The sequence below is a fragment of the Salvelinus alpinus genome, chromosome 17 (genome assembly GCF_045679555.1).
Source record: "Salvelinus alpinus chromosome 17, SLU_Salpinus.1, whole genome shotgun sequence".
Taxonomy (NCBI): domain Eukaryota; kingdom Metazoa; phylum Chordata; class Actinopteri; order Salmoniformes; family Salmonidae; genus Salvelinus; species Salvelinus alpinus.
Genome location: NC_092102.1, coordinates 26549144 through 26572577, shown reverse-complemented (window position 1 = coordinate 26572577; position 23434 = coordinate 26549144). Strand labels below are relative to the sequence as shown.

General features: G+C 41.0%; 1 protein-coding gene across 1 annotated transcript in view; it reads right to left on the bottom strand.

Annotated features, from left to right (window-relative positions):
- Positions 1-2978: 2978 nt before the first annotated feature.
- Positions 2979-23434, bottom strand: part of LOC139542595 (solute carrier family 35 member E2A-like) — a 35107-nt gene continuing 14651 nt past the window's right edge. Inside the window, exons 2-9 of the mRNA XM_071348209.1 lie at positions 22324-22768; positions 21994-22129; positions 21462-21589; positions 15297-15417; positions 14767-14820; positions 14451-14523; positions 4082-4227; positions 2979-3778 (exon numbers count right to left, since the gene is read on the bottom strand). Coding sequence (XP_071204310.1) covers positions 3541-3778; positions 4082-4227; positions 14451-14523; positions 14767-14820; positions 15297-15417; positions 21462-21589; positions 21994-22129; positions 22324-22603 — 1176 coding nt within the window. The 5' untranslated portion in view covers positions 22604-22768 and the 3' untranslated portion in view covers positions 2979-3540. The remainder of the gene's footprint in view (positions 3779-4081; positions 4228-14450; positions 14524-14766; positions 14821-15296; positions 15418-21461; positions 21590-21993; positions 22130-22323; positions 22769-23434) is intronic.

The following is a 23434-nucleotide window of genomic DNA, read 5'->3' as shown; positions in this document are numbered from 1 at the left end:
ATTAGTTCTTAAACGGTTTCTGTAATGAATATGCCCGTCCTTGGGGGCCAATTTACTGCTGGTTTTTGTTTCTCCCTGGTGTTTAATTGCTCAAATAGCCAGGAAAGTCACACACCTGGTTATGCCGGTATTATTCAGTTACAAGGCAAGGACGAGAACCAGGATAGAATGCAGGAGATGTACACCCACTGTCTGCTCGCTTATTCTCTGTCTACAGGCAGGCAGTGGAGTAAACCAATACTTGTAGATTCCTCAACAGAATTGATATAATTGAGCTTGTTTAATGCAAATATTAGATTACATCACCCAAATGGTAATATATAGAAATGACAGAGGAAATGGTTAAAATGGTTGAGACCTTGGGCATTTCACAACCCGAATGACAAAAATTAAATGCGCTGTTAAAAAAGAATGCAAAGACAAAGGAATGTACTCAAGACAAATAACAGTTTCGTGTACAGTACTTGAAATACAGCACTACTTGAAGGACAACACTTCAAATAAAGTACATCAAGTCATTGGCACCTTACAGTGAAGTCCCTTTTAAAGCCAAATATTCAACTGACTCATAGCAAATAACAGGATTCAATGTGGCACATAAAGTAAGACATGGGTGTGGAAGGCTACACAATGCCACAACATCCCAAATCAATCTATCTATAAATAAACTGAAGGAACCTTTCAGGTTTCGTGCAAGAAAAAGAACAAACAACAATACTATCAGAGAAAGCTTTGAGAATATTTTTTTTTATAGGTGAATTTGTAAGAACTGCAGATGATATGATCTCTGCAGACTGCACGCAAGGCTTTCAAATATTTCACATTGCTGTGAGAAGTTCAGTGTCAAAAGTGAGCTTTGGGAAAACAAATAAACATTACTCTCTCTACCTCTTCTCCCCTGAGGGTAAGACACACCTTTGTAGTCAGGCTAATGCCTCAAATATTTGCTTTTCACTTGTGACTAGTTGGTAAACAGCTGAGCTAATGCCCTATTGGAATTAATAAATGCCTTAACTGTTCTACATCATGATGGACGGTGGCTAATGAATCGGGAGAATAAAGCTGTTTTGTCAACGAGAATATGTGCCCATAACTTTTTCTTTTAAGACCAATGGAAAAAAATAAAATCATAAAGGCAAGTATGCATAAAAAATAGACTAGTATTGAACCACTTCCACCAATGAACATTGAGAGAAATCCTGAGTTTTCACATTGTTTGAAAACAGTCGAAGGAATGGAACAACAAAAGGAATTGACAGTGTAACAGTGAAGTGAAGTCTGAAGGTCTGGCCATCTGGACGAGTGCTTGTTTAAGCACACCAGACCAGGGGCCTCATTTATCAACTATGCATACATTTCTTACTCAATTCTGGCATACTTGGGAGATTCTAGAATTTACGTCAGGGCCGGATTACCAAACAGTCAAACAGGGCACATGCCCAGGTGCCCCCAACCTTTTTTGGGTTGTGGGTCCCCTGGAGGTCAGGGGCCCCCCAGACAGCATATGATAGAACAAATCTGTACAATTGCAGGAAATAAGCTCTAAACTGCAACATTTTCTCTCAACCTCATGGAGAAAATGTGACCAATAGCATGAGATGAGCTATAAAAAAGCACATTTATCACTGACCTATGTCAAATAGTGTAGAATTGCAGGAAATTAGCTTTAAAAATTGTTTAGCATTATTAAACAGAATTATTACTATTTAAAACAATTATGGGGGCCCAAATGAGGTAGTCCGGCCCTGATTTGCCTGTGCAACAAAATTATTGCGATTTATCAAAATGTGGCATGGAACATAATCATGTTTTCATTAATACACTATATTTGTGCGTTCGTGATCAACCCTGCCTGTAAAACTTATTGATTCACTTATGGTAACAACAACACCTTCATTTGCTGTTTGATTTGGAGATGTTGGAACTGGGCCATAGTTAGTTGCAAAAGTTGCAAAAGAAAGTGCAATGGCAAATGTGATCACATTTCTGTAGAGGTGTGGGCAGAATGTTTTAATCTTTTGTAGTGACATTTCTTCACAAAAAATGCATACCGCCTATAGCGAGTGCCAAACACTAGTCGCACATTCTGCAAGATTTATTGTCTATTGAACAATTTAAAATTAAATGCTTACTATAGCCCACGCTTCCATGAAAAATACAAATTGTTGTTCAATATTTTGTTTATAAATACATGTTTGTGTTTCTATCTTCTGCCTTGGTGTATGCTCGGGGATTAAGGGTGTGTTCAAAAATTCAATCTAGAGTATCAGAGGGGGAGCTCAGAGGGGGTGCTCAGAGGGTGATCGTAAATTCAGAGAGTTGTCAGATTGTCCGTTCGTAAATTCAGAGTGTTTCGCTCTCAGAGTGCACACTGGATGTTCTGGCCAAGCAGTAGGGTTGATCCGAGCGTTCTGACCACACAATGGCAGTCAAGCACCCAAGCTAACTGGCTAAAGTTGGCTAGCTTGCTAGCTACTTCCAGACACAAATTATAGAACACCTCACTCTGACCATTTTACTGGTCCTAGCAGAGCTGGTTAGGCTCTTTTTATGTTATCCAGAGGGTTGGTGACTGTAACTGTACTGCTGGCAACAATTTAATTACGTTTTTTTGCTGACACCGGCCATATTCAACGGGTGTCGAGTGTTCGTAAATTCATCAGTTATTCTTCGCTCTGGCACACTCAGACGAGAAAGAAATAACAATATTTGCTTGCAATATAGTTGATCAACCACTAGAAGTAGTGTGTACGCTTGGCCTGAGATTTGCGTGGAGATACTCACACTTTCCCGTCAAGTTCAAAATGGATAAACACCAAACTTTGAGGCCTAACTGGCGCAGGAAAATTTAGTCTTTTTTTGTGCGCATGCAACTTTGATAAATGAGGCCCCAGGGGTGGGCAAACTACGGCCTGGCTGGATCCGGCCCATTCAATCCGACCCATAGGAGGTAAAAATAAACAAATTAAAATAAGTCGTTTTTTGGGGAGGGGGGAAATTGTTTTGGGTTTTTTATTTTTTAAACACTCCAGGCCACACTTGAACGTCTAAAACTAGATAGAAAGTATGTCGAAATATAAATGGACCTATATATTTAAAAACAACTGGAATGTTTCTGGCCCCAAAATAGATTTTGACAAACATATCAGTCAAAAATAAATCTGTGTGTCCCCCGTTCAATTTAGAAATCCGGATGTGGCCCTCAAGCCAAAACGTTTGCTCACACCTGCACCAGTGGGCCGCGGTCAGACCACACACTAAGACAAGTTCACATAGGTATCAGAGAATGCATCAGTGAGGCCGAATGAAACCTCAAGAGAAACTAGCCTCTCAAATGGACAATTTCTACTGAACGAAACCTCACTTGAGTGACAGATCCTTCTACCGTGCTATGATGACCGCTGACTTCCCTCATTCGTCATAATGCTGGCGCGAGTCAAAACATGGTCTAGTCAAATCGTCTGCGTATCAGGTTCTACATGATCAAAGTTAGAGAGAAGAGACCTCTTTGGTCTCTCCCCCCTTGGTCTCCTGAGGAGTCTATCGGTCCGATGCTTTGAGCTTGTGATCCTGCAGTAGTGGTTTGTAGTTGTGGCCCTGAGCCTGGGCGTGGGCCAGGGCCTTTAAGGTGTGTCTCTGAAACTGCTTGGCCTTGTTGTACAGCAGCACGCCCACAAACACCAGGGCCGTGCCGGCAGCGCTGAGCACCGTGATGTGGTTACTGAACAAGATGATGCTCAGCCAGACAGACAGGGCATGCTTCACTGTGCTGGCTACACTGTGGAGGCAAAGGGAGGGTGTTAGACGCTGCTGCAGGCCGCACTAAATATTTATTGAATGTGGCTTCTGTCTGTGACAGACTGCCTGCCTGTCTAAATGCAATGACTGTCAAGGATAATAGTGCTACCTGAAAGTGCAATAGTCCCACCTGAAAGTGAGTGGGTGGGGGGACATCTCAATAAATTCACGTGTCTCTCTATCCTTATCTACTTTCCTTCATCTATACTGAGGTAAAATAACTGATGGGAATGATGGTTAACTGTATTGAGATGCCCCCTGCCTGTGTGTATCAGACTCCTACCTAAAGGTGACGGGAGAGATGCGTCCCATGAGGGCGTAGGCGGTGACACTCTGCAGGTGGAACAGGGCCCCATCAAACAGTAGCAGCAGAACGATGTCTGGACTCCAGCTGAACGAACGCCCACTCTTCCCAATCACTGAAATGTCCTGGAAACACAAAGGAGCATGGGAGAACATCTTCACTTGTTGGGACTCCCCAAAACCAAATATCAGGTAAGTTGCTAACTTACCACTTTCATTCCAACTTAAAAAGGCTGGCACACTCAGTGCAATTTTCATTGCTTGTTTTTAAAGCAACAATTTGTCAACATAATACCAGTGTTTTGGCGATCATTATGATAGTAATAGTATTTAAAAATTTGTATCTGCCATCAGTAGCTTTAGCTGCACAACACAGTACTACACTGAACAAAAATATAAACGCAATTTGTAAAGTGTTGGTCCCATGTTTCATGAGCTGAAATAAAAGATCACAGAAATGTGCCATACGCACAAAAAGCTTATTTCTCTAAAATGTTGTGCACAAATTAATTTACATCCCTGTTAATGAGCATTTCTCCTTTGCCAAGATAATCCATCCATCTGACAGGTGTGGCATATAAAAAAACTGATTAAACAGTATGATCATTAGGTGCACCTTGTGCTGGGGACTAGAAAAGGCCCCTTTAAAATGTGCAAAACAATGCCACAGATGTCTCAAGTTGAGGGAGCTTGCAATTGGCATGCTGACTACATGTAACCACGCCAGCCCAGGACCTCCACATCCAGCTTCTTCACCTGCGGGATAGTCTGAGACCAGCCACCTGGACAGCTGATGAAACTGGATTTGCACAACTAAAGTATTTCTGCACAAACTGTCAGAAACCGTCTCAGGGAAGCGTGCTCATTGTCCTCACCAGGGTCTTGACTTAACTGCAGTTCGGCTTGGTTATTGACTTCAATGGGAAAATGCTCACCTTCGATCAAATGTATTGATAAAGCCCTTTTTACATCAGCCGATGTCACAAAGTGCTATACAGAAACCCAGCCAAAAGCCCCAAACAGCAAGCAATGCAGATGGCCACTGGCACGCTGGAGAAGTGTGCTCTTCACGGATGAATCCCAGTTTCAACTGTACCGGGCAGATGGCAGACAGCGTGTATGGCGTTGTGTGGGAGAGGTTTGCTGATGTCAACGTTATGTCAACGTTGTGAACAGAGTACCCCATGGTGGCGGTGGGGTTATTGTATGGACAGGCATAAGCTAAGGACAACAAACACATTTACATTTTATCAATGGCAATTTGAATGCACAAAGATACCGTGACGAGATCCTGAGGCCCATTGTCGTGCCATTCATCCACTGCCATCACCTCATGTTTCAGCATGATAATGCATGGCCCCATGTCAGAAGGATCTGTACACAATTCCTAGAAGCTGAAAATGTCCCAGTTCTTCCATGGCCTGCATGTTCACCAGACATGTCACCTATTGAGCATGTTTGGGATGCTTTGGATTGATGTGTACGACTGTGTGTTCCAGTTCCCACCAATATCCAGCAACTTCTCACAGCTATTGAAGAGGAATGGAACAACATTCCACAGGCCACAATCAACAGGCTGATCAAATCTATGCAAATGAGATGTGTCGCGCTGCATGAGGCAAATGGGTCACACCAGATAACTGACTGGTTTTCTGATCCACACCCTTACTTTTTTTTAAGGTATCTGTGACCAACAGATGCATATCTGTATTCCCAGTCATGTGAAATCCATAGATTAAGGCCTAATGAATTTATTTAAATTGACTGATTTCCTTATATGAACTGTAACTCAGTAAAATCTTTGAAACTGTTGTATGTTGCGTTTATATTTTTGTTCAGTGTATATTCAAAACAAATGGAGACCGGTACACACTAGGCTACACAATATACTCCAGGGTAGAGAGCACAGTAGTTTTCCCATGGACCTGAACTTCCTAAACATAATAGGCTATAATTTAGACTCCAGGATTGACTGGAAAATAAATATTGATAACACGTCTGCCTGCAAATTGTCCCGCTTCTATCAAATTTATGCCAGATTATTTCAAAACGTTTCTTTGTTTTGTAGGCTATTCCTTATCTATTGTATTAAACGTAATAGTCACAAACACTAATAACCTACTTTTTGCTGATTTATGTTCAGTAGCCTACCTTTCTTATCTTTTGTTGGGCATGCGAGATCAAGTGTGCCTATATGTGTGTTCTCAATTACCACAAAAAAATATTTAACTAGGCAAGTCAGTTAAGAACGAATTCTGGATTGTGCAAGATTTGCCTATTATTCTTTTTAACATTTTTCAAGCTGTGTCAAGATGATGGGGATCATGGCTAGACATAAAAGTATTGCCATAGTTTTTACTAAAATCTGCTTGAAATACTAACTTGGCCACTTAGGAAAATTTACCGTCTTCTTGGTAAGCTACTCCAGTGTAGATTTGGCCTTGTGTTGTAGGATATTGTCCTGCTGAAAGGTGAATTCTTCTCCCAGTGCCTAGTGTAAAGCTGTGTCAAACATAGTGCTAGTGCATTTAGACCAAAGTTTATTCCTTTGTCATTTTTTCCCCCTCCAGTATTACAGTATTGCCTTGTCGCAAAATGCATGTTTTGGATAATTTTTATTCTGTACATTTGTGTTCTTTTCACTCCGTCTGGGTAGTTTAATACATCATTCACAGCATGATTATTACCTTGACCATGCTTAAAGCGATATTCAATTGTGTTATTGTTACACATCACTGTTCTTCTTTGAAGCTTTCGAAAAGCTCCCTGGTCTTTGTAGTTGAATCTATGCTTGAAATGTATTGTGGACAGAGGAAGGGTTAGTCATTTAAAAATCATGTCAAACCCTAAGAGTGAGTCCATGTAACTTTTTACTCCTGAACTAATTTCGGCTTGCTTAAACAAAGGGGCTGAATACTTTTGCAATATATATATTTTAGTTATGCATTTTTGTATTTATGTTTTGTTTGACAGAGTATTGTGAATATTGTTGACAAAAAATTACAAAATCCATTTTAATACTACTTTGTAACACAAAATGTGAAAAAAAACAAGGGGTCTGAATTTTTTTGCAAGGCACTATATATATTGCGATTCTCACGATTCTATATGTATTGCGGTTCGATACTGCAATTTTATTAAGATTTGATGTTCCAAACATATTGCTCAATATATGTCTGCTGCAGAGAGATAAATGAGAGCAATAGTCAGGGAAGTAAAAGCACGGAAAACATGTTGGTTCACCATTTCAAAAGAAGATGGCGCAGGTACAGCACACTTTTAAAATATTGCAATATGTAACTATCCATTTTTTCCCCCCGTCACCAATTATCACCTGTAGCCCAACTGATGCAGCATAGTGGCTATAAAACATGTACATAGGCTGAAGCATGGGGTTTGTCCATCTGCATTTACTCCATTGGACACAACTTCACATGAAAATGTAGGGCAGCTGTGCTTCTAGGCAACTATGCAGTATTTTGTTTTTTGAGAAACAACTTCTATCTCAAGGCCATCAGACTGTTAAATAGCCATCACTAGCACCTTAGAGGCTGCTGCCCTATATACATAGACTTGAAGTCACTGGCCACTTTTATAATGGAACACTAGTCACTTTAATAATGGTTACATATTTTGCATTACTCAACTCACATGTTTATACACTGTATCTTAGTCTATGCTGCTCTGACATTGCTCATTCAAATATTTATATATTCTTAATTCCATTCCTTTACTTTAGATTTGTGTGTATTGTTGTGAAATTGTTAGATATTACTGCACTGTTGGAATTAGAAACGCAAGCATTTCGCTACACCCGCAATAACATCTGCTGAACATGTGTATGTGACCAATACAATTGGATATCCTGATTGTTATTATTAATAATTGTTATAATATAATTCTGAATTAATTATTCACTATATTTGTTTGGTTTTTATTATAAAGTAGGCCTATGTCATTGGCCATTTAAGACACCATTGCCCATTTAACCCCTAGTCGATGTCCACGCTCCCGCTAAAAATTAATTAGCATAATAATACAAATGAAAAAAATAACCATAAAATCTGTCAGTTTAAGATAGAGATATGTTTTTTTGCACTTCAGCATCTGCGGTGAAAGGTGACAGAGCTAGATGAGACTTCCCAAAAATCGGCCTTCTCACAAAACCGTCTGTAGCATCCGATCGGTTTGGCCTACAAACTATTATGACCTCTCTATGGGAAAATTAGACTCTCTCAAACACAATGGTTGTTCTCAGTTTTGCTCTAAAGTGGGTACAGCCGATCTATCTAGCGTCCGAACAGTTTGGGCTACACACTAATATGATGGTGAGACTCTCACGAACATATCACTTGTTTTGCTCTAGGATACCCACAGGCCTCACAAGACTCATCTGAAGGTACCCCAGCACCAGTTGATTTAAAAAAAAATGGAAGTATACTCTTTCGTGCCAAAAATAAGGGGTTAAATAAAAAATGTATCCTGATCTTCTTTACATCTCTCAGATATAGGACAGACACTTCAGAACAAACTTTCTTTAGATTGTTGGGGGGGTCCATCTGTTATTCAAAGCGTGTGTATGGGCTAATAGCAGTAAAGCCTAAATGTATTTATCCTCAAATCACCTTTTCATTTTTTTTTTGATACTTCAAGGGGTCTTAAAATTCTAAATCAAATAGCTAAATTATCCTTGGTATTACCTTCTTAAAACAATTCTATATAGCTTAGTATAACTTAGTAGTATCATGGTCAGTGACAGGGGTACACTTAAGGCAAAGAGTAGCTATTTGAACCTTAAATGTATTTTAATTTGTTTAACACTTTTTTGGTTAATACATGATTCCATATGTGTTATTTCATAATTCTGATGTCTTCACTATAATGCTACAATGTAGAAAATAGTAAAAATAAAGAAAAACCCTGGAATGAGTAGGTGGTCTAAAACTTTTGACCAAAAGTTTGGGGTCACTTAGAAATGTCCTTGTTTTTGAAAGAAAAGCAAATTTTTTGTCTATTAAAATAACATAACATTTATCAGAAATACAGTGTAGACATTGTTAATGTTGTAAATGACTATAAAGCTGGAAATGGCCCATTATCAGCAACCATCACTCCTGTGTTCCAATGGCACGTTGTGTTAGCTAATCCAAGTTTATCACTTTATAAGGCTAATTGATCATTAGAAAACCCTTTTGCAATTATGCTAGCACAGCTGAAAACTTTTTAAAGAAGCAATAAAACTGGCCTTCTTTAGACTAGTTGAGTATCTGGAGCGTCAGCATTTGAGGGTTCAATTACAGGCTCAAAATGGCCAGAAACAAATAACTTTCTTCTGAAACTCGTCAGTCTATTCTTGTTCTGAGAAATGAAGTCTATTCCATGCGAGAAATTGACAAGTAACTGAAGATCTCGTACAAGGCTGCGTACTACTCCCTTCACAGAACAGCGCAAACTAGCTCTAACCAGTATAGAAAGAGGAGTGGTAGGCCCCAGTGGCCAACTGAGCAAGAGGACAAGTACATTAGAGTGTCTAGTTTGAGAAACAGACACCTTAACTGGCAGCTTCATTACATCAAATGTATTTATATAGCCCTTCTTATATCAGCTGATATCTCAAAGTGCTGTACAGAAACCCAGCCTAAAACCCCAAACAGCAAGCAATGCAGGTGTAGAAGCACAGTGGCTAGGAAAAACTCCCTAGAAAGGCCAAAACCTAGGAAGAAACAGAGAGGAACCAGGCTATGAGGGGTGGCCAGTCCTCTTCTGGCTGTGCCGGGTGGAGATTATAACAGAACATGGCCAAGATGTTCAAATGTTCATAAATGACCAGCATGGTCAAATAATAATAATCACAGTAGTTGTCGAGGGTGCAACAAGTCAGCACCTCAGGAGTAAATGTCAGTTGGCTTTTCATAGCCGATCATTAAGAGTATCTCTACCGCTCCTGCTGTCTCTAGAGAGTTGAAAACAGCAGGTCTGGGACAGGTAGCACATCCTGTGCTATTAAATAGTACCCACAAAACACCAGCCTCAACGTCAACAGTGAAGAGGCGACTCCGGGATGTTGGCCTTCTAGACAGAGTTGCAAAGACAAAACCATATCTCAGACTGGCCAATAAAAATAAAAGATTAAGATGGGCAAAAGAACACAGACAATGGACAGAGGAAGATTAGAAAAAAGTGTTATAGACAGACGAATCTAAGTTTGAGGTGATTGGATCACAAAGAAGAACATTTGTGAGACAGAAAAAATGAAAATATGCTGGAGGAGTGCTTGACGCCATCTGTCAAGCATGGTGGAGGCAATGTGATGGTCTGGGCGTGCTTTGGTGGTGGTAAAGTGGGAGATTCGTACAGGGTATAAGGAATCTTGAAGGAAGGCTATCACTCCATTTTGCAACGCCATGCCATACCCTGTGGACGCCGCTTAATTGGAGCCAATTCCCTCCTACAACAGAACAATGACCCAAAGCACAGCTCCAAACTATGCAAGAACTATTTAGGGAAGAAGCAGTCAGCTGGTATTCTGTCTATAATGGAGTGGCCAGCACAGTCACCGGATCTCAACCCTATTGAGCTGTTGTGGGAGCAGCTTGAGCGTATGGTACGTAAGAAGTGCCATCAAGCCAATCCAATTTGTGGGAGGTGCTTCAGGAAGCATGGGGTGAAATCTCTTCAGATTACCTCAACAAATTTACAACTAGAATGCCAAAGGTCTGCAAGGCTGTAATTGCTGCAAATGGAGGATTCTTTGACGAAAGCAAAGTTTGAAGGACACAATTATTATTTAAATTAAAAATTATTATTTATAACCTTGTCAACATCTTGCCTATATTTCCTATTCATTTTGCAACTCATTTCATGTATGTTTCAATGGGAAACAAGGACATTTCTAAGTGACCCCATACTGTTGAACGGTAGTATATCATTTGAATTATAAGAAAGGGAGACGTTCCTAATTAAACACTATCGCTTTGTGTGTGTGTGTGTCTGAGTGTGTGTGTTTGGACAGGGTTTTGTTTGGACACAATGGAAGCCAAAAGCAGTAAGGGAGAACCTTGTCTGCCCGATCCGTTGATTGGACCGGTGAAGGTACTGGCAGCTAAATGGGGCAGGGACACAGGTACCGCTCTGGCACAAAGTAGCATATTTTCCATTAAAAGGCACATTGAGTGAAGTTTTATTAGCAGAATGTAGAAAGAAGTTAGAGAAGTTTGAGGAAACCAAGAAAGGCAAGAAATGTCGAATAGATTGGGGCAAGTTTAGAAAGTGGGAGAGGGAAGCCGAAACACAGACAGGGAGGGTTAAAGGAATATTGGTGAAAGAAAGTAATAAGAAGAAACAGGGATGTTGATGATAATGACTTTCCACCCCCCTATTATACCCGTATCCACTGCACCAGCCCTGGTTGTCCGACAGCAGCTCGCTAAGCTGTCACCCCAGCCGCAGCTCTACCCCCAACAAGACCTGATACAACTGCGGGACCCGCAAACCCCTAGGAGGTGGCCCATGAGCAGTGGAAATCCGTTCCATTCACATCGAAAGTGAGTGTAGAGGCAATAGAGTTGAAATTGGCTACATTTACGACAGGAAAAGTATTATATTTAGTGAGGAAACGGACAGAATCGAAAGCAATAAGACTACTACCCATAGGACCAGTAACAATACCCGGATAATGTTAAATGGCAACAGAATTGGAGCTGATATTGGGGTTGGATAATCCTTGCGAGATTCAAAGACAGTGTATTCTAATAGGTAACATATTAAAATTGTTAGTATATTGTGTTTTATGTTTACAAATAGTCCAACTTTGTATCACGCCGCAATGAAGCAATCGCTAAAACTGTGTTGAGGGTTTTGTGTTGTACAGTATATAGTTAATTTGTTATTGGTGTAAAAAGACGAAGAAACTTGCCAGACATCATATTCAAAATAAAGAAAAACCCTGGAATGAGTAGGTGTGTCCAAACTTTTGACTGGTACTGTAGTCATAAATCTAAGATTTATGAGCCACTTGGACGCGACCGCAGTATGTAACGACCTGTGTTTATGATCGGCAGAAGGAACAGAGAATGGTGGCCATATTAGCGATCTTGATCTACACAGAAGAGCTAAATTACTTTTTAAAACTCTGTTCCCAGGGCCTGTTTCTGCACATCTGCTAACTGTCATAAAGATTAAAGAATGTAATTTCTATAAGAGGAGAGAGACAACTCAGATCGTTGAGCATTCAACTCTGAACTATTCTTAGTAATGGTTGATTGCTTCATTTTTTGCAAATCTTATAATAAATTTGTTGTTTGTAAGAATCTGCAGTCTCTCTTCCAATAGAATTTCTACCACAAGCTACACCTAACAATGCTTGAAACACTGGTTGTAACTGCATTTGTAAAAACAATGCCACTTGTGCAATTGAAGGAGTTTAGAAATAAATGTAGTAGCAATGGAAAACCGGGATCCCCTCTTGACTTAACAATGGCCAAAACTGTCTTCAAAAGTTTTCCCACGATTGCATTAAGAATTGTTGTGCATTGACCACTTGTCAAAATACATGTTTTCCTCCGTATGGCTCTCGCAAATTGAATGCGCCTTGAGGAGTATTTCTCTCACATAGAACACACAGGCTGACCAGGTAAATAGGTCAACTATTCTACTATGGAGTTGTCTGATTTAGTTTTAATAACAGGCTACATGGGAAAAATAGTAGCACTGGAAAGTTGCATTCTGAGTGATGAAGTAAAGGCTTTGAATTGCTTTACCAGCAGCTACACACCACTGTTGAGTTGAGCGCCGCGCGGTGATGCGCATTATAGACTAATTATTCTTCTGAACATTGGAGTCAGCAACAATCATGCACATCAGTTCAGAGCACACAGCGTAACAGAGAAAATAAAATATTTGTGAATACATTTGGGAATATATTTCGTAGAACAGACAAGCTTCTGTATTAGGCCATTTACAAATGTAATATACTCAATAGTACAGTGCCTTCAGAAAGAATTCATACCCCCTATTCCACATTTTGTTGTGTTACAGCCTGAAATGAAAATGGATTAAATATAATTTCTCACCCATCTACACACAGTACCCATAATGACAAAGTGAAAACATGTTTTTACACATTTTAGCAGATTTATTGAAAATGAAATATCTAATTTACTGAAGTATTCACACCCCTGAGTCAATACATGTTAGAGTCACCTTTGGCAGCGATTACACAAAGTTAATTTCTTTGCCACGTTTTTTTTCAGTTTTACTTTAGTGCTTTATTTGCAAACAGGATGCATGTTTTGTAATCAATCAATCAATTTTATTTTATATAGCCCTTCGTACATCAGCTAATATCTCGAAGTGCTGTACAGACACCCAGCCTAAAACCCCAAACAGCTAGTAATGCAGGTGTAGAAGCACGGTGGCTAGGAAAAACTCCCTAGAAAGGCCAAAACCTAGGAAGAAACCTAGAGAGGAACCAGGCTATGAGGGGTGGCCAGTCCTCTTCTGGCTGTGCCGGGTGGAGATTATAACAGAACTATGCCAAGATGTTCAAAAATGTTCATAAGTGACAAGCATGGTCAAATAATAATCATAATCATCGTAATATTTTTATTCTGTACAAGCTTCCTTTTCACTTTGTCATTTAGGTTAGTATTGTGGAGTAACTACAATGTTGTTGATCTATCCTCACTGTTCTCCTATCACAGCCATTAAACTCTGTAACTGTTTTAAAGTCACCATTGGTCTCATCGTGAAATCCCTGAGCGGTTTCCTTCCTCTCTGGCAACTGAGTTAGGAAGTACGCCTGTGTCTTTGTAGTGACAGGGTGTATTTATACACCATCAAAAGTGTAATTAACAACTTCACCATGATCAAAGGGATATTCAATGTCTGCTTTAAAATGTTTGTACCCATCTACAAATTAGGTGCCTTTCTTTGCGAGGGATTGGAAAACCTCCTTGGTCTTTGTGATTGAATCTGCGTTTACAGATAATTGTATGTGTGGGGTACAGAGATGAGGTAATCATTCAAAAATCAGGTTAAACACTTATTGCAACACAGAGTGCATGCATGCAACTTATTATGTGACTTGTTAAGCACATTTTTACTCCTGAATTTATTTAGGCTTGCCATCACAAAGGGGTTGAATGCTTATTCACTCTAGACATTTCAGCTTTTCATTTAATTTGTAAACAATTCTAAAAACAAAATTCCACTTTGACATTATGGGGTAATTGTGTGTAGGGCAGTGACACAACATCTCAATGTAATCCATTTTAAATTCCGGCTGTAACAACCAAAAGTCAAGGGATGTGAATATTTTCTGAAGGCACTGTACTGTATATGTGACTGACCATGAGGAAGACCCAGGCAGGTATGAGCATAATGACTGCAGCTGCACTGGTGTAGAACTGCAGATCTGGAGGGCTAAACAGGACACAGGAACAAGTATTTTATTCAGTACCGATTTCAGATACTATAATCTACAGTCAACATCAAATTCCTCAACACCTCACATTCTTTAGACATCTGTTAATACACTGATGTATTGTGCTTTTGTATTCCTATGATACAATTAAACAGGTATTATAATCTAGTACAGGATATAAAACTGGGCATAATAGGCCTACATTCATTTACTAAAATATGGAAGAACTAAAAACAACTTACCTGAATTTGTAGGTGTCTCCACTTAGTAGCTTCTTTGAAAAAACATTCTGTAAACTGAAAGGGAATACGAAGAGAACAATGAAAACATGTGGTGTTACATTACCTTGAAAAGACAAAACTGTGAAATGTGAGAAAAGTTATCAACGCTGGTACTATTGTGTTACTGTGTATGTGTCTACCAGTCCATAATATTGGTGGAGGGCTGCACGCGGGTACTACTGTGTTACTGTGTGTGTGTCTACCAGTCCATGATGTTGGTGGAGAGGGCTGCACGCGGGTACTACTGTGTTACTGTGTGTGTGTCTACCAGTCCATGATGTTGGTGGAGAGGGCTGCACGCGGGTACTACTGTGTTACTGTGTGTGTGTGTGTGTCTACCAGTCCATGATGTTGGTGGAGAGGGCTGCACGCGGGTACTACTGTGTGTGTGTGTGTGTGTGTGTCTACCAGTCCATGATGTTGGTGGAGAGGGCTGCACGCGGGTACTATTGTGTTACTGTGTGTGTTACTGTGTGTGTGTGTGTGTCTACCAGTCCATGATGTTGGTGGAGAGGGCTGCGGAGAAGCCCAGCATGTTGAAACTGATCTCTGTTGCCGTGCAGAGGGCCAGACCAGCCATGACAGGAAAGAGGGACAGGTTCACCCACATACCTACAGTAGTTTACGTACGTGTACACACACACACACACACACACACACACACACAGCACTTAAGGACATAGTCATACTTCATTAATAAGTGCATCGATGATGTCGTCCCCACATTAACCGAACATACATATCCCAATCAGAAGCCATGGATTACAGGCAGCATTCACACTGAACTAAAGGCTAGAGCTGCCGCTTTCAAGGAGTGGGACACTAAACTGGACGCTTTTAAGAAATCCCGCTACGACCTCCGACGAGCCATCAAACAGGCAAAGCATCAGTAACGGACTAAGATCGAATGCTACAAAGTTTTTTATTTATTTAACCTTTATTTAACCAGGTAAGCTAGTTGAGAACAAGTTCTCATTTACAACTGAAACCTGGCCAAGATAAAGCAAAGCAGTGCGACAGAAACAACACAGAGTTACATGGAATAAACAAGCATACAGTCAATAACACAATAGAAAAAAAGAAAGTCTATATACAGTGTGTGCAAATGGCATGAGGTGGTATGGCAATAAATAGGCCATAGTAGCAAAGTAATTACAATTTAGCAGATTAACACTGGAGTGATAGATGAGCAGATGATGATGAGCAGATGATGGTGTGTAAGTAGTGATATTGGTGTGCAAAAGAGCAGCAAAGTAAATAAAAACAATATGGGGATGAGGTAGGTAGATTGGGTGGGCTATTTACAGATGGACTATGTACAGCTGCAGCGATCGGTTAGCTGCTCAGATAGCTGATGCTTAAAGTTAGTGGGGGAAATGTAAGTCTCCAGCTTCAGCGATTTTTGCAATTCGTTCCAGTCACTGGCAGCAGAAAACTGGAAGGAAAGGTGGCCAAAGGAGCTGTTGGCTTTGGAGATGACCAGTGAGATATACCTGCTGGAGCGCGTGCTACGGGTGGGTTTTGTTATCGTAACCAGTGAGCTGAGATAAGGCGGAGCTTTACCTAGCATAGACTTGTAGATGACCTGTAGCGAGGGCCAGCCGACTAGAGCATACAGGTCGCAGTGGTGGGTGGTATAAGGGGTTTGGTAACAAAACGGATGGCACTGTGATAGACTGCATCCAGTTTGCTGAGTAGAGTATTGGAAGCTATTTTGTAGATGACATCGCCAAAGTTGAGGATTGGTAGGATAGTCAGTTTTACTAGGGTAAGTTTGGCGGCGTGAGTGAAGGAGGCTTTGTTGCGAAATAGAAAGGCGATTCTAGATTTGATTGGAGATGTTTGATATGAGTCTGGAAGGAGAGTTTACAGCCTAGCCAGACACCTAGGTATTTGTAGTTGTCCACGTATTCTAGGTCAGAACCATCCAGAGTAGTGATGCTAGTCTTACGCTCGTCGGATGTGGCAGGGCTAGCAAACTATCAAGGAATACAAAGGGAAACCCAGCAGCCGACCAGACGAGCTAAATGGCTCGCTTGGCAATTTCTCACATGGAATAGCCTTAATTTCTCAGAACAAGAATAGACTGACGAGGTTCAGAAGAAAGTTCTTTGTTTCTGGCCATTTTGAGCCTGTAATTGAACCCACAAATGCTGACGCTCCAGATACTCAAATAGTCTAAAGGCCAGTTTTATTGTTTCTTTAATCAGAACAGCAGTTTTCAGCTGTGCTAACATTATTGCAAAAGGGTTTTCTAATGATCAATTAGCCTTTTAAAATGATAAACTTGGATTAGCTAACACAACGTGCCATTGGGACACAGGAGTGATGGTTGCTGATAATGGGCCTCTTTACCCAGAATCCAACAGCGTACACTTTGAACATTACTATACTAGAGACATGATAGATCAGAAGTAATACTATAGTATCTGCGGGGTGATAGAGCATGGTTGTTACATCAGAAGTTAATGGTTATCTGTAGGAGACAGATGGCTTAGGAATGTGCTGGGTGGACGGGAAGAAGGAGTGCTATAGGTGTGCTCACGGGAGTGCTATAGGTGATACGGGTGGAGAGTTTTGGATTAGACATCAAGGGGGTTGAGGTCAGGTCATCATAAGGGAGACAGAACGGTTTATTACTCTATTACTTTGTCTTCCTGTCAGACCATAAAACATAAGGATTGGAGAGAAGGAGTGTCTAAATTGGAGTGGTGGAAACGTGATGTCTGAATGCAGCTGTATCGACCCTTTGGGAAGAATTACACCTGGTTAAGCTTTTCTAGTGTCCGTCAAGTTATTTACTCTAAAAATAAGAACCTTACAACGCCTATGTAGATATTCCATTATAATCATACGTTTTCAGCTACAATAGTCATTTACAACATTAACAATGTCTACACTGTATTTCTGATCAATTTGATGTTATTTTAAATGGACAACATTTTTTGCTTTTCTTTCAAAAACAAGGACATTTCTAAGTGACTCCAAACTTTTGAACGGTAGTGTGTGTGTGTGTGTTTTTGTGTGTGTGTGTGTATATATATATATATATATATATATATATATATATATATATACAGTGGGGAGAACAAGTATTTGATACACTGCCGATTTTGCAGGTTTTCCTACTTACAAAGCATGTAGAGGTCTGTAATTTTTATCATAGGTACACTTCAACTGTGAGAGACGGAATCTAAAACAAAAATCCAGAAAATCACATTGTATGATTTTTAAATAATTAATTTGCATTTTATTGCATGACATAAGTATTTGATCACCTACCAACCAGTAAGAATTCCGGCTCTCACAGACCTGTTAGTTTTTCTTTAAGAAGCCCTCCTGTTCTCCACTCATTACCTGTATTAACTGCACCTGTTTGAACTCGTTACCTGTATAAAAGACACCTGTCCACACACTCAATCAAACAGATTCCAACCTCCACAATGGCCAAGACCAGAGAGCTGTGTAAGGACATCAGGGATAAAATTGTAGACCTGCACAAGGCTGGGATGGGCTACAGGACAATAGGCAAGCAGCTTGGTGAGAAGGAAACAACTGTTGGCGCAATTATTAGAAAATGGAAGAAGTTCAAGATGACGGTCAATCACCCTCAGTCTGGGGCTCCATGCAAGATTTCACCTCGTGGGGCATCAATGATCATGAGGAAGAAGAGGGATCAGCCCAGAACTACACGGCAGGACCTGGTCAATGACCTGAAGAGAGCTGGGACCACAGTCTCAAAGAAAACCATTAGTAACACACTACGCCGTCATGGATTAAAATCCTACAGCGCACGCAAGGTCCCCCTGCTTAAGCCAGTGCATGTCCAGGCCTGTCTGAAGTTTGCCAATGACCATCTGGATGATCCAGAGGAGGAATGGGAGAAGGTCATGTGGTCTGATGAGACAAAAATAGAGCTTTTTGGTCTAACTCCACTCGCCGTGTTTGGAGGAAGAAGAAGTATGAGTACAACCCCAAGAACACCATCCCAACCGTGAAGCATGGAGGTGGAAACATCATTCTTTGGGGATGCTTTTCTGCAAAGGGGACAGGACGACTGCACCGTATTGAGGGGAGGATGGATGGGGCCATGTATCGCGAGATCTTGGCCAACAACCTCCTTCCCTCAGTAAGAGCATTGAAGATGGGTCGTGGCTGGGTCTTCCAGCATGACAACGACACGAAGCACACAGCCATGGCAACTAAGGAGTGGCTCCGTAAGAAGCATCTCAAGGTCCTGGAGTGGCCTAGCCAGTCTCCAGACCTGAACCCAATAGAAAATCTTTGGAGGGAGCTGAAAGTCCGTATTGCCCAGCGACAGCCCCGAAACCTGAAGGATCTGGAGAAGATCTGTAAGGAGGAGTGGGCCAAAATCCCTGCTGCAGTGTGTGCAAACCTAGTCAAGAACTACAGGAAACGTATGATCTCTGTAATTGCAAACAAAGGTTTCTGTACCAAATATTAAGTTCTGCTTTTCTGATGTATCAAATACTTATGTCATGCAATAAAATGCAAATTAATTACTTAAAAATCATACAATGTGATTTTCTGGATTTTTGTTTTAGATTCCGTCTCTCATAGTTGAAGTGTACCTATGATAACAATTACAGACCTCTACATGCTTTGTAAGTAGGAAAACCTGCAAAATCGGCAGTGTATCAAATACTTGTTCTCCCCACTGTATATATATATATATATATATATATATATAAAAATATACTGTGCCTTCGGAAAGTATTCAGACCCCTTGACTTTTTCCACATTTTTGTTTCGTTACAGCCTTATTCTAAAATGTATTAAATTGTTTTTTCCCTTCCTCAATCTACACACAATAACCCATAATGACAAAGCAAAACGTTTTTTTTTTAAACAATTAGCTAATTTATTACAAATAAAAGCCAGAAAAAGTACATTTACATAAGTATTCAGACCCTTTACTCAGTACTTTGTTGAAGGACCTTTGGCAGCGATTACAGCCTTGAGTCTTCTTGGTTATGACGCTACAAGCTTGACACACCTGTATTTGGGGAGTTTCTTCCATTCTTTGCAGATCTTCTCAAGCGCTGTCAGGTTGGATGGGGAGCGTTGCTGCACAGCTATTTTCAGGACTCTCCAGAATTGTTAGATCGGGTTCAAGTCCAGGCTCTGGCTGGGCCACTCAAGGACATTCAGAGACTTGACCCAAAGCCACTCCTGCGTTGTCTTGGCTGTGTTCTTAGGGTCATTGTCCTGTTAGAAGGTGAACCTTTGCCTCAGTCTGAGGTCCTGAGCGCTCTGGAGCAGGTTTTCATCAAGGATCCCTCTGTGCGTTGCCCCGTTCATCTTTCCCTCGATCCTGACTAGTCTATCAGTCCCTGCCGCTGAAAAACATCCCCACAGCATGATTCTGCCACCACCATGTTTCACCATAGGGATGGTGCCAGGTTTCCTACAGATGTAATGCTTGGCATTCAGGCCAAAGAGTTCAATCTTGGTTTCATCATACCAGAGAATCTTGTTTCTCATGGTCTGAGAGTCTTTAGGTGCCTTTTCGCAAACTCCAAGTGGGCTGTCGTGTGCCTTTTACTGAGGAGTGGTTTCTGTCTGGCCACTCTACCATAAAGGCCTGATTGGTGGAGTGCTGCAGAGATGGTTGTCCTTCTAGAAGGTTTTCCTATCTCCACAGAGGAACTCTGGAGCACTGTCAGAGTGACCATCCGGTTCTTGGTCACCTCCCTGACCTAGGCCCTTCTCCCACAATTGCTCAGTTTGGCTGGGCGGCCAGCTCTAGGAAGAGTCTTGGTGGTTCCAAACTTCTTCCATTTAAGAATGATGGAGGCCACTGTGTTCTTGGGCACCTTCAATGCTGCATTTTTTAGTACCCTTCCCCAGATCTGTGCCTCAACACAATCATGTCCCGGATCTCTACGGACAATTCCTTCGACCTCATGGCTTGGTTTTTCCTCTGACATGCACTGTCAACTGTGGGACCTTATATAGACAGGTGTGTGCCTTTCCAAATCATGTCCAATCAATTTAATTTACCACAAGTGGACTCCAATCAAGATGTAGAAACAAGTCAAGGATGATCAATGGAAACAGGATGCACCTGAGCTCAATTTCAAGTCTCGTAGCAAAGGGTCTGAAGACTTGTGCAAATAAGGTTCTGTTTATTATTTTTAATACATTTGCTAACATTTCTAAAAACCTGTTTTCGCTGTGTCATTATGGGGTATTGTGTGTAAATTGATGAGGCTTTTTTTTATTTGATCCATTTTACAATAAGGCTGTAATGTAACAAAATGTGGAAAAAGTCAAATGCACTGCATCTACCTCCATTACCTCGTACCCCTGAACATCAACTCGGTACTGGTACCTCGTGTATATAGCCAAGTTATCGTTACTCATTGTGTATTTATTCCTTGTGTTATTGTCTTTTTCAATTTTTCTCTCTGGATTGTTGGGAAGGGCCCGTAAGTAAGCATTTCACTGTTAGTCTACACCTGTTGTTTATGAAACATGTGACAAATACAATTTGATACTAGAGACGGGAATGTTTACAGAATGAAACCCTGACAGAATCCTAAGAACATAATGAAGGGTGCATATAAGGGGATAGTGAAGGGTTTTCAGGATTGGAACTCAGCCAGGCACTTCACTGTGTGTATGTGCTTTACCTGTGTATTCCCCCAAGATCAGCCTTGACATGATGACAGTGAAGATGGGCGCAGAGCTCTTCACCGTCTCTGCAAAGGAAACGGCCACATTCTTCAGGCTCACCAGACCCAGCACCACACTGGTGAACCTACAGAACGGAACAGGTCAGTGGCATTCAGACCAGAAGACAATCCCACACTACATCCACTCTGAACCTGAACCTCTGCTACACAAAGTCCGTTTCAATTTTCCAGATTGTCAAACTGTTTACCTGTAATGATAGAGGAGCTGATATTGAGGTGCAGCATCTCACTTGCCTAAAATATACCCATTTAGTGGCCATTTAAGTTCAACAACCATTTTGGTAGCACTGATACTTCTACTATGGAAACAACACTCAAATGATCACAAGATAAACATTGATCAATGAACATAAGCCATTACGGAAATAAAAGCTAGTTATGTATTAGTCCAACTTAACAAAAGGAAACAAACCAACCAAATAACTTCAACAATGCAGCTAAAAGTAGAGTCATTAGAGTGCAGACCCACCTCATGAGCCCCACAAACAGCATGATCATGAGGAAGTTGGGGGGGTACTCAGTCCTGGACTTGTGCTGGTATAGGCAGCAAGGCACATACATCTTCAGAAAGCCTATGATGGTGGTGGAGACCATTTGAACAGCGCCTACAAAAAACAAAACAAAAACAATAAACCATGGTACAACATGTAGGAATTGAGTCGTCTACCCTTGAGGCCCTTAGTACACTGATTAGAATCAACCAACTATCATCTATTGATTGGAGTATTGACAATTTGAAATTGTGTGTGTGTGTGTGTGTGTGTGTGTGTGTGTGTGTGTGTGTATGCCTGTTCCTTACCCAGCATGCTTGGCTCCCCCTCTAGCAGAGATAGGATGTACTTGTTGAGGAAAAGTGTGCAGAAGCTGAAGAAGTACCACAGGCCCAGGTAGACCAGCGACTTGGAGTTCCATACCCCTGAATCTGCCTCGATTATCGTGGTCTCTGTGATGGTGATCTTCAGCACGTGTTCCCCCGGCATGCTCTCGCTGCGTGCCAGCACCACACGCTCCTGCCTGCTTCGAAACGGCGAAAGGAACCGCCACAGGGAATGTCTTCCAGCCCAACCGTTGGACGCCATGACGCACAGCGCACGAGGATCCACTGACCAGGATCCAGCAAGCACAAATACAGAGAGGAGGGGGAGGGGACTGGTGGAGAGGACCGGTCAGTCCATCGTCAGTCTGTGTGTCTATCCAACAGTGTGTTCAGCATGACTGTAGAACTGGTGGTCTCTGCAACACAGCTAAAACACAAGGAATGAATATAGTTGACAGTCTTCTAGCATTATGCCATTTTATAAATCATCCTAAAAGGGATCAAAGTTACTTCACCCATATGCAGTCTTTATTGGTTTTCTAAATGATACACTAGACATTAAAGGCAATACTGCCGGGCACAAGCTTCTAACAGCGCAAACCAAGAGTCAGATCCACAAGACATGGCTATTAAAAGCCATGAGTGGTGAGTAGGGTTGCAAAGGGTCGGAAACTTTCCGGGAAATTTTCCATGGGAAGTTAAGCCTGGGAATTCTTACTTAAATTCATCAAAACGTTAGCTTATAACAGTGAACCTTTTTTTGTGGGATACACATAAGGCAATTCTAGGTCTTGTAGCATATTGTGGTTAAACTATCCCCAATTCAGTGGAATTGCAACCCTCTGCATGTGCAGTGCACTCTTCAATCACATGTACAGTGCACTCTCAAGATCTTGCACACTAATGAGATGCTATTGAGCCCACACTACTACACTGTCTGAGACAAGGACTACATGCTTTCTGGTTAGTTTTGATTACAATACTGGCTGGGGTGAATATATTTTATATGACATACATGATCTTTTGTTAACTAGTAAATAGTAGCCTACAGCAAAGTGTGTTTAAATAATTTCTAATTTGTTAACAATTTCTG